The sequence below is a fragment of the Paroedura picta genome, chromosome 16 (assembly GCF_049243985.1).
Source record: "Paroedura picta isolate Pp20150507F chromosome 16, Ppicta_v3.0, whole genome shotgun sequence".
Classification (NCBI taxonomy): domain Eukaryota; kingdom Metazoa; phylum Chordata; class Lepidosauria; order Squamata; family Gekkonidae; genus Paroedura; species Paroedura picta.
The window spans coordinates 30,773,351-30,786,358 of NC_135384.1; the positions used below are offsets into that span (position 1 = coordinate 30,773,351).

Consider the following 13,008-nt stretch of genomic DNA (forward strand, 5'->3'; position numbering starts at 1 on the left):
ACAGACAAGTGCCCCGACAAGCATCTCCTTCCATTGGTGAGAGCACAGCGATGCTTATCTCACGACTTTCCCTAAACCTGATGCAACATCCGCCATGAATAACATTCAGCAATAACACCAGGACAAGTTGTGACTTTGTTTTGTTCCACCTCATCACTCTCGACCTTTCTTACGGTGCAGAGAGATGTAATGGATCCCCTCTTCTCAGGAAAAGAAGAAAAGAAAGGACAAGGGACAAGGGAAGGAAGCAAGCAAGCAAGAGCCTGACTTCAGAGGGATTTCATTTCTGAATGTTTTGGTGTCTCTCTGCAGCTTGTTGCCGCTTTGTGCCTAAGGAAATATGGTGGGGCAGAATTATTTTAAATAAGTAAGTAAAGTTTAAAGATCTGTAAAAGCAGAACAGGTCCAAAGGAAACCCGTAGCCTGTGAAATTGGGCTGGGTCAGAAAAATGAAACCACCCTGGCCTTTGACCTGTCCCCTTTCGGGTCTTGCGTTGGGGTGACAGACCCTGTGGAGTCTGGATGACGCACAGAACTGAAGCAACTGTCTTGACTGGCCATTATGTCTTTTGGGGTGGAAGAGAAGTAAGAAAACATTTTTCCTGCTCTCAGTTTGCAGCTTAAAGCCATTTGCATCAGGATCCAGCCATGAGAGCATTTTAAAATCACCTCCCAGTTGTGATGCCCCCCCCCCTTGGCAGACACGAGTTCGCTGTCCCATTGAGTTTGGCTCATGGCAACTGACTTGGCAGGGGAGAAGACTGGGCCTGGAAGAACCCCACAAGGCCAGTCCCACACTGATGGCCACTGGCCTCCAACCCTCCCAGTCCAGTCTCAGGGAATGATTGAACACAACCCACAGGAATAGTACCTGAATCCCACCTTCTGTCTCCCAGTGCCTGGCCCACACGGTGGCTAAGGCAGCTGATATATCAAGTTAGCCATCTGACCTTTGGCTAGAGGTCAATTCTGTCCCATAACTGGGTGGAGAAGGACCCCTAAATCAGTCCAGAAGCCCAGAGTTGGTCTGTCTCCACTCCGTCCATCCTCTTGCCCCAGAAAGGCAAGTATTAGAAACTGGGTGCCAACATGGGGGGCTGGGGAAAGGGGCCCTGAGCAGTCAAGACTGTGTTTGCCTTCTTTATCCAGGCCAAGAGCCACAGAAAAGAGTCCTTTGGCTCTTGCCCTTCAGCTCGCACCAAGGGCTCATGCCTCTGGCAAGGAGGACCCTCTGAGCTCACAGAGTCAGGCTCAGAACAGGGCGGGGCTTGTAATCCCTCTGCTGCACTCCAGCCCCAGCACACACTTCCTCAATCAGCCACAAACAAACGCACTTGACAGAAACCACTCTCTAGCAAGCCACAAAACAGCCACTGATCCAACAACACGTTCCATGCAGCAGCAGCCTCCGTTAGAAATATCCCGTTTTGTATGGCAAGGGGAAAAAAACATGAGGGGAATATAAGGTACTTGAAGATTCAAAAGAAAGAGTAGGATTGGGTTTACCAGATTTGAAATTATACTTTGCTGCTTGTTGTTTGGCTTGGATGAAAGAATGGATATGGTTGAGAAATATAAAGATTCTGGAGTTAAAAGGATTTGGATGGCAAATGTCTACTTGTGGCATGATAGAGTTACGGTTAATGTGGACTTTAAAATTCATTGCATTAAGGGTGTCGCTGTCAGAATATGGAATAAATCTAGGTTGTCTCTGAAAACACCCTTATGGCTCTGAACAAAGAGATATTTTTTAGATGATAAATGATCACTAAGCAAAAGTGGTTCATATATCTAACATGTTGGACTCCTCCCGAGGGAAATATTTGTTAATGATTTTCTTGTATGCACAACTATCAGAAAGGTTTAAAGCAGAACACTGAATTTGAAACAGAATTAATATATGCTATTGTTAAAATGTAGGAATTTGAAACAGTAGAAGAATGAGTGAAAAAAATCTATGAAAAATGGGCTAAAATGTTTGGATATGCTCCACCAATGGAGCCATGGGGGAAATAGGTGGTTGAGGGACTTACATTAATGTTATGCTCTAGTCGGAAAAGAGAATTTGTCTAAAATGCTGTATTTATTTATTTATCTATTTATTGCATTTAAATACTGCCCTTCCCGAAGGCTCAGGGTGGTTTACATGAAACAAGAAAATGATACAGGTAATGATAGATATTGTTGGCATAGGTCACATGACAAGCTGGCTAAAATCTATAAAAATGTATGTTGGGACCATGAACCACGTGACGGGACATTAGACCAGTGACGGTGGAAATGCTGGCTCCACGTCCCTTCCTTCCTCCAGAAGATCCCACAGGCTGGGGAATCCCTGCAACCCGGGACCCCATTCTGCCCCCTGGATCAGGCGCTTAGTAGATTTTCCTATTTGGCCCAGGCCAGGCCAGCTGCAAAAGCACATTGAAATGGCATGGTCGGAGGGGAGCCCCACGGGCCCGGGGCAGCCCCAGTGTTGGGCGCTGCACAACGGGCAAGCCTGCCCTTCTCCACACACACACCCCCGAGGCCGAGCCGGGCCTGGGAGGGCGCGGCTCCTCTTCCCAGGGGAGGCTCCCGGGTCCCCCTGCCTGGCTCCCGGCCGGCCCGAAGGGGCGCCTTGATGGGCCGGTCCGGGGCGGGGCGGCGGGCGAGGCGTGTCCGCGCCGGGGCTGTCATCAGCGGGGGAATTCTGAGGCCCGTGGCCGGCCCGGCCCTGCCGCCGCCTCCGCGCTCCGCCTCCGCGCGGGCATAAAAGGCGCGGCCCGCCCGCCGGGGCGCACCGACCGAGCCGCCTCTCGCTCTGCAGCACGATGGCGCGCCCCGCGGCCTCCGACCGACCCACTGCCGCTCGCCTCATCCTCCTGGCAGGTAAGAGCAAGGGCCACGGAGGGCCGTCGGGCGGGCTGCGGCGCGGGACGGCTGCAGAGGAGGCGCGTCGCGGGCGGGCTGCGGGTGCGGGACAGGGCTCCTGCTCAACGCCTCCCGGGCGCCCTCCCGCTCCGCCGCTGGCAGAGACCCCGAGGTAGGCCGGGGGGGGGGGGCTGGGGAAGGAGTCGCAACCCCTTCTCCCCCCCCCCCGCCCCGGGCCAGGCCGCCGGCGGGGTGGCGGAGGGCCAAAGGGTAGCCCGAGCAGCTCCCGCGGGCGCGCCTCGGTCCGAAGGTCAGTCGGGGCGGGCCGCAGGCGACGCAGGTGGCTCTCGGCCCGGGCGTGGGGGGGGGGCTGGGGCCTCGGGCGGGGGTGGGCTCGGGGCTCGGGGAACAGGTGCGTGGTTGGAGGGGGGGAGGCTGGGAAAGGACCAGGCGAGGGCGGCGCTGCCCCCTCGGCGGCCGGAGACGTTCTTCCCCCCTCCGTCCCGGGCATGGCCAGGCCAGGCAGGCGCCGCCCTCCCCAGGCTACCACGCCAAGGGGGTCCCTTCCCAGACTCCCCCCCCTCCCCGCGCGCCCCGCGGAGCTGCCGGGTCCAGCCCGTCCGGTTTTCTCTCTCAAGGAAGCGCAGCCGCTTGATCGCTCCGCTCCAGGATGGGGCGGCCCATGGCCAGGGAAGCCGCTCCGTTTCTGCCTTGGACGCCCAGCGGGGGGAGTCCTCCGGGCGGCTGGAGTCTGTTGAAGTGGCAAGGGCACCTGGGCTACCTTCATGTCCTTACCTGCAGGCGGAGGACGGCCCTCTGGGGCAAGAGGGATCCTCCCGACACCAGGTGGGCCCCTTTCCTGGGACCCTGCTTGGCCCAGCTGGCAGAGCCTTTCTCCATTGCATTGGCCATGTGGCACATCAGCACATATCCGCTGCCTTTCCCGCCATCCGCAGTTGTTTGAGAGGGGGGAAGATGAAGGGGGGAATCTCCGGCAACAGGCTGGTGGCAGATCTGCCAACTGCATGCCCGAGAAGAACAGGCGTGAAGGGCTTTCAAGGCCAAGCCGGGCACTTTGGGTCCAACTTGGGAGAATGTGGTGGCCACAGTTAGATCAAGACGTCCTGGCCCTTTTTGCACCAAAGGTGACTTTGTAGAAGCCTTTAGGTGACCTTGGACTAGTCACAGTTCTCTCAGGGCTCTCTGGGCCACACCTCCCCCACAGGGTGGGGAGAGGAAGGGAAAGTGTTTGTAAGCTGCTTTGAGACTCCTTCTCCTAGTGAAGGGCATGAAAACCGACTCTTCTTCATCTTTGTCAAGGGAAGCCCCACCAAGTCTGTCCTTGAAGTTCCAGAAGCACAGACAGGCCCTTGCTCTGCAGCTGAGGAAACCCCTTCCGAGTGGCCGCCCTCTAAGAACTGCCTGTGCGGCACGACTGCCGTCCCTCGGCTCGATCTGGGGCACAGAGCCGGCCAGGCACCTTGGGAAACACGGTCCCTGATCAGAAAGGGCCCTGGTGCTTGGCCCCAAGGCACAGCCCTGGTGGGCATCCCTCCCAGGGGCAAGAGGGCACGAGAGAACAGCTGTGAACAGGAGTTGGCAAGCCCCTCGGCCGGGCCGGGCTTGTGGCTTTGGAGGAGCCACGTTATGGGAGGCCCATGAAATCCCCACTGCTCACGGAACTCCCCGATCCCAAGTGCAGCTCCTTTGAGAACTTGACAGAAGAGGAAGAAGAGTTGGGGCTTATACCCCGCTTTTCACTATCTGAAGAAATCTCCAAGCGGCTTAAATCTCTTCACCACTATACCACACTCACAGGGGTGCCAGCCCCCAGCTGGGACCTGGAGATCCCCTGGCATTACAGCTCATCTCAGTCCCCTGCAGACAACGGCTGCTTGGGAGGGTAGACTCCATCGCATGGCAGTCCATGGAGGTGCCTCCCTGGCTGAGTCCTCCCCACACTTGGCACCCCTCCCCCCGCCCCCGTGTCTTCCAGCCCAGAGCTGGCAGCCCTCCACTAAGAGAGGAAGGTGCTCAGGCAGCCCGAGGGCCAGAGAGCTTCCTGAGGAGCAGTCTGGGAAGGGAAAGTGTCAGGAGGCAGGCCAGGAGTGGAGGGGCCGGCAGGCGGAGAAGAGGAAGCCACTCCTTTGGCCACAGGTCTCTAGACTTTCCCAAGCAGAACTTTGTCCCACTGATTTGCCTCTTTTGCAGAGGGCCTTTGGAGCCTGGGGCACAGGGAAATCCCTCCATGCTGTCATCCCTGTTTGGCCAGGTATTTTCTTGAGCAAAGATTGCATTCCGTTATGGGCAGCCTGCCTTCGGAGCAATGCTAACTTTCCTGTAAAGCAGGAATCTCTCTGTGGCGCTCACATTCCATGGGTGCAGCACCGACAACAAGCCTACATTCCGGTAAGGCCTCAGCCACCCTCTCATGACACTGGCAGGCAGAGAACCAGCCGTGTTTGTGCAAGGATTCAAGGAGCAGGATGAATGCAAACAGCACCACGCCTGCCTTCCCCGGACTGCTTTGGTCTCTTCAGGAGCAGGGAGGATAGAGGGGGAGCAGCTTTCCCTTCTGCTCTGCCCTGCAGAGTTCACTGCTCGTCCTTTCTGCAAGCAACTTGGTGAAACCAAGAGCCAGCTTGGTGGAGTGGTTAGGAGCATCGACTTCTAATTTTGCCAGGCGGGTATGATTCCCCACTTCTCCTCCACATGCAGCCTGCTGGGTGACCTTGGGCTTGTCACAGGGTGTCTGTTGTGGGGAGAGGAAGGGAAGGAGATTATAAGCTGCTTAGAGTCTCCTTCGGGTAGAGAAAAGCAGCATATAAGAAACAACTCTTCTTCTTCTACTTCAACTTCTGAATGGGGTGTTGGCACAGCTTTAATATGCACCAGGCTGCTTAATGGATAACATAGTTTTATTTAGGAAGAGAAACAACTATGTTTAGAAAGGGAGAGTTAGAGACCTAACTGTCAAACTAACTCTTGTCTGCAGTCATTGTTCTGTTCAACAACTGTTCTGGGGGCAAGCATGGGAAAGTGTGCTCATAAAAGCAGAAATTCATCTGTTGAGCCAGCCAGGACACTGAAGGAGGTAATTTGAAAATCATCAGGAAATTCCTAGTTGTCTATGCCATATAGGCATCCCCTCTGATGCCCCCTGCAGAAGATCCTTTATATTCTGCTCAATTGTGCCCTCAGCAGATCTTGAGTATTCCTACATGGGGAAGGGCTGTTGGAGCACAGGAGCTGCACAGGAAGAAGCAGCTGCAGCAAACCCAACATGGAATATGTGCCTCTCTTCTCACCTCACCTGGGTGGAGCACAACAGGTGGGGCAGTGGAGCTTCTTGTCTGTCCCCTCTTGTCTGTGTTCCAAAACATGTACCAGGGTGGTTTCTGACCAGACCATTCTTAGACCTCTGCAGCACCATTTGTTCTCTCCCCTGGCTGGGCCCCCTTTTTGGGGTGGTTCTCATCACCAGACCACTACTGCATGTGCAGGACATGAGGCCAGAGAGATGTGGCCCAGTTCCGTGTACCGCAGGATCAGGGCTGGGGTTGTCCTGGCTGGGGTTTGGGGCTCAGGAGGGCACCTGCAGGCCGCATCCAAAGCTACACTGGGGGTTAGGTGAGGCTGTCACTTGCTTCTTGCCTTGCATGGAAGTTTTTAGAGGGATATCTGAGGGTTATTGCTGGAGCAGAGTTTGAATCCAGGGGTACTTTTAAGACCAACAACGTTTATTTAGGTATACGTTTTTGTGTGCACACACAATTAAACACCCAACTCACCTGATTCATCAAAGCACTCCATTCCCTGCAGAAGAAAGCAAAGTTTTGCGGCCTGCAAGATGGAGCTCTTCCGCCAGGCTTTTGGTTCCGGGGGGGGGGGGTGATATGTGAACATTGAGCAGCCCCACCCATTTATCCCTTCCATCTATTTTACCACCCATGCCTGTTATGAGACTCTTAGAATGCAGCCTGGCTTGGGTGAAATGAGAAAGGCCTCCGAAAATTGGGCAGCTGGGGACACAAAGAAATTATTATACAAAAAAGAAAAATTCAGCAAAGATGAAGAAAAAATAGAAATTTAAAAAGGAACAAAGATCAGTACCATTTTCGAGCTTCTCAGCAACAAAAGCAAATTGTTACCAATTAAACCAAAGTTATAGCAAAGAGACCTACAATTACTACAAAATTAATAGACAAATTCTTCTTTTCACTCTATAAAAATCTTTTTATGAAGGGGACAGGACATTTTTTTTCTCCAAGCCTGTAGACAACCACAAGAAACAACAGAAAACAGATTCTCCCTCCCTCCCCCCCCCCCCCGACACACACACACATCGACATGCATGTGCACACACAATGGATTCAGAGTGGCTTGATACAGCAGTCCTGGACTGGATCCAGACAGACAGAGAGACAGACTCCACCTCTGTGATGGAATTCAATCTGTTTGGGTTCATGCAGGTCCATATGGAAGGGTGGTATAAAAATCTAAAATAAATAAAAATAAAATAAAATTCTCAGGCTTTTGGCTGAACTTTAAAAGACAGGGGAACCGTGTCTCTGACGTGGGCGCTCCCTTCTCCCTCCTTAGGCCTGCAGCTCTTTCAGACTGTGCTGAGTACCACCGTGATCCCCTTGTGCGGCTCGAATGAAACGGACACCTGCACGACCGCTTTGGGTGAGAGATTCCTTTATCTTCTCCGAATAACCTTTTCAGAATGCCGCTGAGATTCTGTCTTGGCCAGTGGGGCTAAAAGGAGGATTTCGTCTATGTTTCCCTTTCCCCAAAATTTAGATAAGATTCCTGTTCTCTTTTTAAAGTTACTCTGAGTAGCACCAAGCCCGTTGATGGTCCACTGATGGTCCAGGCAAGCCCATGGTCCCTCCCTTTTGGTAGGAAATTGTCCTGACAGATTGTTCTCTACCTGGCCAGGAATGCAGGAAGGCTGGAGCAAAGCTCTGTATATCTGGCCTTAAAGGCAGGTGCGGTTTCAACCATCTGAATATCAATAGGGAACATTTCAACAGTAATCATTGTTAGGTAATCCAGTACATTCCCAGTCAATGTCAGCCAGACATTCAAGGTCCTATCCTGGAATTTTGGGTGCAGAGATACATTGTTAAATGCCAGCTCAAAGAGGCAATGTATAACTTTGTCCAAGCTTTAAAAATAGGCTGAAACATAATATTGACCACATCTAATCTGTATTGCAGTCCGAACAGGCACTAGTCCTCGTGTGGCTCAAGTTGGGATCACGAGATGCAGGTCCGAAATGCAAAACTACTGCTTCAACGGGCACTGCATGTACCTTGTGGAGCTGGATCAGCATTACTGCAGGTGAGAAGAAGGCCAGGAAACAGAAAACACTCCTGCTGCCCGTTCAAGTTGTTTCTTACAGTCTTAGACCAGCCACCAAAAGTCTTCGGAAAGTGGCGGGATAGAAGTCAAATGAATGAATGAATGAATGAATGAATGAATGAATGAATGAATGAATGAAATACAAAAAAAGGGGAAAGAAAAAATATGAAAGATACAAAGAGGTTAAAACAGTCAATAAAATTGGCATCCCGATAGTCATTCCAACAAACACAATTCAACACCTAACTCGGCTGGCCAGTTCCTTATTCAACAAAGCATGCTGTTTCCTGCAGACAAGGAAGCAGAATTTTGCAACAGAGTGGGAGGTAGCGGCCTCTCTGTCTTCAAGCAGGAATTTAGTCATCAGAGATCCAGTTTTAGGAGAGTGCTTTAAATGTCTGAACGGGAGCAGCAGAGGGGAGATTATGCCGTTTCTATCTTCATAAAGGGCAGGGCTGCACACCAGCTTGGGGGGGGGGGTGGCTTCTAGAACACAGCTGCTTCCTGCTTCTTTATTGGCTGGATTAAAGTATCTGTGCTCCACCTTTCCTTCTAGCTCAGTGGCCTACCCATGAATTAAGGCGTTGCTCTTTCAACAGAGTTCTGTAGTGCACTTCTGGGCTGAAAACTTATTTTAAGCTGTTCGCTCACCTCTGCTTTTGTGCTCCAGCTGGGTTTATTTAATTCTGTATTTTTAATTCTCAGTTTTTAATAACTTGTAATGTTTTGTATTATGGTTTATTCCATAAACTATCATGGGGAAACTTCCTTGAGAGATGGCACAAAAAATTCTAAATAAATACGGGTCAGTTTAACAACCACAGATACCTGTCTAGGTTTTTGTATTTTGTAAAAAAAGGATATATCAGTCTGTACCTGGGCAAGTTTCTTCAGAAGGCTGATGTTGTATTCCATGCAGCTTGATGTGGCCTTCCATGAACAGAATTCCTGTGGGCAGCTGTGTTGGTCTGAAGCAGCAGAACAAAGTTTGAGTCCAATCAGGAACCTTGAAGACCAACCACGTTTCATTCTGGGTGTGAGCTTTCGTGTGCATGCGGACTTCATCAAAATCAATACTACTTCTTCTTCTACCTCTAGGTGTAACATGGGCTACTCCGGTGTCCGATGTGGTCATTCAAATTTAGACCTTGTCCGACAGCCCTTGAGCAAGGAATACATAGTACTGGCTGTCCTGTTGAGTCTGTTTTTCTTAGCGGCCACATCCGTGACCATCTACTTCTTCTACAAATGGTAAGGTGCCCTCTCCCTTGAATGGTCTATTGTTTCCCTTCTTTTTCTGGCAGCCCTTCTGGTGGCTCCGGTTTGAAGGCACAATATAAAACCAAGCAATCTGAAAGTTTGAGGGAGCTGAAACAGTACAATAGGACTAGGATTGCAAAATTAAGAGCAATGTATAGATGTTAACCGGTGTAATTTGTCCAGAACATGGCATTGCCAAATGAGAACATTGTGCAGTCGGAGACACAACTCTAAACACACCAGCTGCAGTTCTTAGTCCTTCCTGGGCCCTCCCCATTATACTAAAAGCCCTCTTCAGTGTCATTGTGGCTGAAGGAGTGTGCATGCACACGAAAGATCATGCCTTGAATAAAGCTTTGTCTGTCTTAAAAGTGCTGGCCTGGACTCTAAACTTGTTCTGCTGCTTCAGACCAACAGGGCTACCAACTTAAATCTATTGTTATGATTTTACTGTGTATGGTTTTATAATGTTGTTAACAACCCTGAGCTGATAGGGTTTGTTTTATTGCAACACTACAGCAGTATCTCAATATTTTAGGGCCATTTCTTAAAAGTAAAAAATAACGGGTGTGTGAAATGGAAACATTTTCCTCTCCTCTGGAAGATCTACTTTACTGACCTCCCGTAACACCAGATGAAATAAACGTTAATTGGACAATTAAAACAGGGGAAAGCTCCTGAACCCAACGTGGTAACTTCAGAAATTTTAAAACTGGAGGCAATTTGGTGGCCACCCTGCTTACTGCCTTCTTTACACTGGTACATAAATTGGGCCTAATCCCAGCGGCATGGACAAATGTGATATTAGTCCCTGTTGATACGAGCTGAAATTGTATCTCTCCCGCAAACTTCCAACCAATAAGTCTCTTCTTCTCTGTAATTGGGAAAGGTTCAAGTGCGTAGCCGTGTTGGTCTGAAGCAGCACAACAAAGCAAAATCAGAATCCAGCAGGGGCACCTTGAAGACCAACAAAGATTTATTCAAGGCGTGAGCTTTTGAGTGCAAGCACTCTTCCTCAGACTATGAATAGACTATGAACTGAACACTTCTGAGGAAGAGGGCTTGCACTCAAAAGCTCACGCCTTGAATAAATCTTTGTTGGTCAAGGTGCCCCTGCTGGACTCTGATTTTGTTTTGTTATAATTGGGAAGTTACATGCCAAGCATCCTCTCAGAACTCATCCTTTTGCTGTCGCAGCGTAGAATACTTGGCCTAGAGCAAGTGGACGTTGGTGAGGGGAAACCACCTTTGCATCCCCCCTGCCCCATCTCGTTATCAGGCCTTCCAGGAAGGCTCGGGCTGAATGACACGCTGCCTTCCTGGACCTTAAGGGCACTTTCGATTCAATTTCCGGAGATTGACTCTGGGAAAAATTCAATAAAATGAACATAGACAAGAGGTTGATATTCCTCATTAGGAAACAATATTCTTCCACCAGTTATCCAGTCAAGGTTTCCTTTCTCTTGAATAACTGCATCCCTGAAACAGCAGAGAAAGGGGAGCAGTTTTGCAAGGTGCCCTAAAGCTGCATCAAAAGAAGAGTTAGAACCAGTTTCCTGTTATAAGTATTGTAATCTTGTTTTTAGTTATCCATTTAGTTGGCTCAATTTCATCTGTTCTGTATCCTAATATATATATTTTAAACTTTTTTTGTGCTATATATATATATATTTTAAGCTTCTACTTAATTATGTATCTCTTTGCTTAATTTTATCCGCTTTATATGCCAACAAAAAGTACTTGAGAATTACATATCTTGATATAAAAATGTTTTTGTCTCTTCTTTAATCTTCACAGGTACCACGAAAAAAATGGAAGATTTTCTGCAAACAGAAACTACAAAGAAGTTACAAGAGAGACTGAAAAAGAAGGAAAACTACTTCATGTGTGAAAGGAAGGATTCATGAAAGCCGCTTATTTAATATAAAAAACTTATTTTATTAATACTATTTATATTCTAAACAAAACAGTTTCAATCTGATGCTGATCAGAATATGTACACAGGTCAAAGGGGTTATTTTTATAAACAATTTTAATATTTTTATTTGCGTCTTTAGCTTTACTTCTTGCAAGCCTGGGCAACATTGTTGATATTTGATTCCGGTGGGCAGCCATGTTGGGCTGAAGCAGCAGAACGAAGTTTGAGCCCAGCCAGACACCAAGTTTCATTCTGGGTGGAAGCTTTTGTGTGCAGCCAGACATGCTTATAGGCTCAGTCTGTGCCCAGAATCAACAGCTTTGCTGGTCTCCAAGGTGCTGCTGGACTCAGAGCTTAGACCTCAGGACACAAAGAGGCGTTGGATGCCCTGTGAACGTGTCTTCTTTGTGCGCATAGCCTGAATATTGGCACTGAACATTATAGGAAGATGGATGGATAGACAAACTGGGGTGAGTGGTGGAGGGCCTCAAGCAGAGGTCCCCGACAGACCTTTGTCAGACTGGAGCCCCCTTTGGCATTTGGACCCTGGAGCACTTTCACACACACGGAAGGACGCCCCTTCACTCCACTGTCCATGATTTTACCATGTGGAATGGCCAAGTCCACTTGGAAACAGTTGCTGCAGTGGATTGGAACTGCCTTAGTTAGCCTTTGTGAAAGCAGGTGACACCACAATGGCTGCCCCAAGAGGGAGGTGGAGCTGGCCAAGAATCTCAGGCAGGGAGGTCTGCCAGCATCTCTCCAGCAAAGTGCTTCTGGAGGACCTGCCCTCTCTCTGCACATGAGAGCACCGAGGGCAGGGCTCGGAAGGGCCACCTTAGCTGGCTGTCCCCTTTGTTTTTGAAAGCCAAGGGTCTCCCCTGGCTGGAGGAAAGGGCGCTGGGAGCTCAAGAGCTGCGGGCCAAGCAACTGATCCCAATCCAAGGGAAGGCCAGGGGCTGGTCCCACCTGGAGACTGCGATCGATTATTTTGTTATGAATTCTGTTTCCTACCTGCCAACTCTCAGAGGCTTACAACAGTAATCAAAGCAATAAAATACGGATCCAGTCTCTTGCTTGCTTGCTGGCTGGCTGGGGGGGGGGGCTCAGGCTGCAGGGGCACCTCCAGGAACCAGGAGAAACCGGCGGGCTGGCTTGCCAGGCTGCAGGCGCTACCCTCTGGGCAGGGGAGGGCAGGGCGGCCTCGAGCCTAGGCTGGCCTCGGGAAGGCCATCGGTCCTGGTTGGGGTTCTGGTCCGTCTCCTCCTCCTCCTCAGCCGGCCCCACACATCCGCTCCCTTCCGACGGCTCCTGGGCAGGGGGCGGCCGCTCGTCCCCTCCCCTCCCCTCCCCTCCGCTGGGAACCCGCGGCGGGGAGCAGCCCTCGGGACAGAGCGGCCCCAGCTGGAGCCCCGCGAGCGGAAAGACCTCCCGGCCGCCCTCGGGAGCCGGGCTGGAGGGCCTCCAGGGGAGGAGGGGGGCGGAGGATCCCTTCGGAAGGGGAGCTTGCGGAGCCTCGGGGAGCCAGGCGTAGGGGCCGTTCGCGCCCCAGAGCGGAGACCCGGAGGGCAGCCGACGAAGCGCCGGTCGGTTCCGGCCAGTCCACG

The 13,008-nt window shown here is 50.9% G+C and overlaps 1 protein-coding gene across 2 annotated transcripts; it reads left to right on the plus strand.

The window, feature by feature from the left end:
• The first annotated feature begins 2,687 nt into the window (after positions 1-2,687).
• On the plus strand, positions 2,688-11,527 carry EREG (epiregulin). Of its 2 annotated transcripts, none has more exons than XM_077314377.1 (5): positions 2,688-2,871; positions 7,456-7,542; positions 8,079-8,202; positions 9,322-9,474; positions 11,281-11,527. In XM_077314377.1, exons 1-5 carry the CDS (start codon positions 2,814-2,816, stop codon positions 11,372-11,374), a joined length of 516 nt encoding a protein of 171 aa, XP_077170492.1. In that variant the 5' UTR covers positions 2,688-2,813; the 3' UTR covers positions 11,375-11,527. The 2 variants fall into 2 exon arrangements, with proteins under 2 accessions (XP_077170492.1, XP_077170491.1); XM_077314376.1 differs by lacking the exon at positions 2,688-2,871 and adding an exon at positions 5,973-6,184.
• The last annotated feature ends 1,481 nt before the right edge of the window (positions 11,528-13,008 follow it).

What these genes read in the sequence shown, in the direction of transcription:
- EREG (XM_077314376.1), top strand. Translation starts at nt 6,007, where the DNA reads ATGCCCCCTGCAGAAGATCCTTTATATTCTGCTCAATTGTGCCCTCAG. An exon ending in CTGGATCAGCATTACTGCAG is followed by an intron (nt 8,203 to 9,321) that starts GTGAGAAGAAGG and finishes TTCTACCTCTAG; the next exon opens with GTGTAACATGGGCTACTCCG. An exon ending in ATCTACTTCTTCTACAAATG is followed by an intron (nt 9,475 to 11,280) that starts GTAAGGTGCCCT and finishes TAATCTTCACAG; the next exon opens with GTACCACGAAAAAAATGGAA.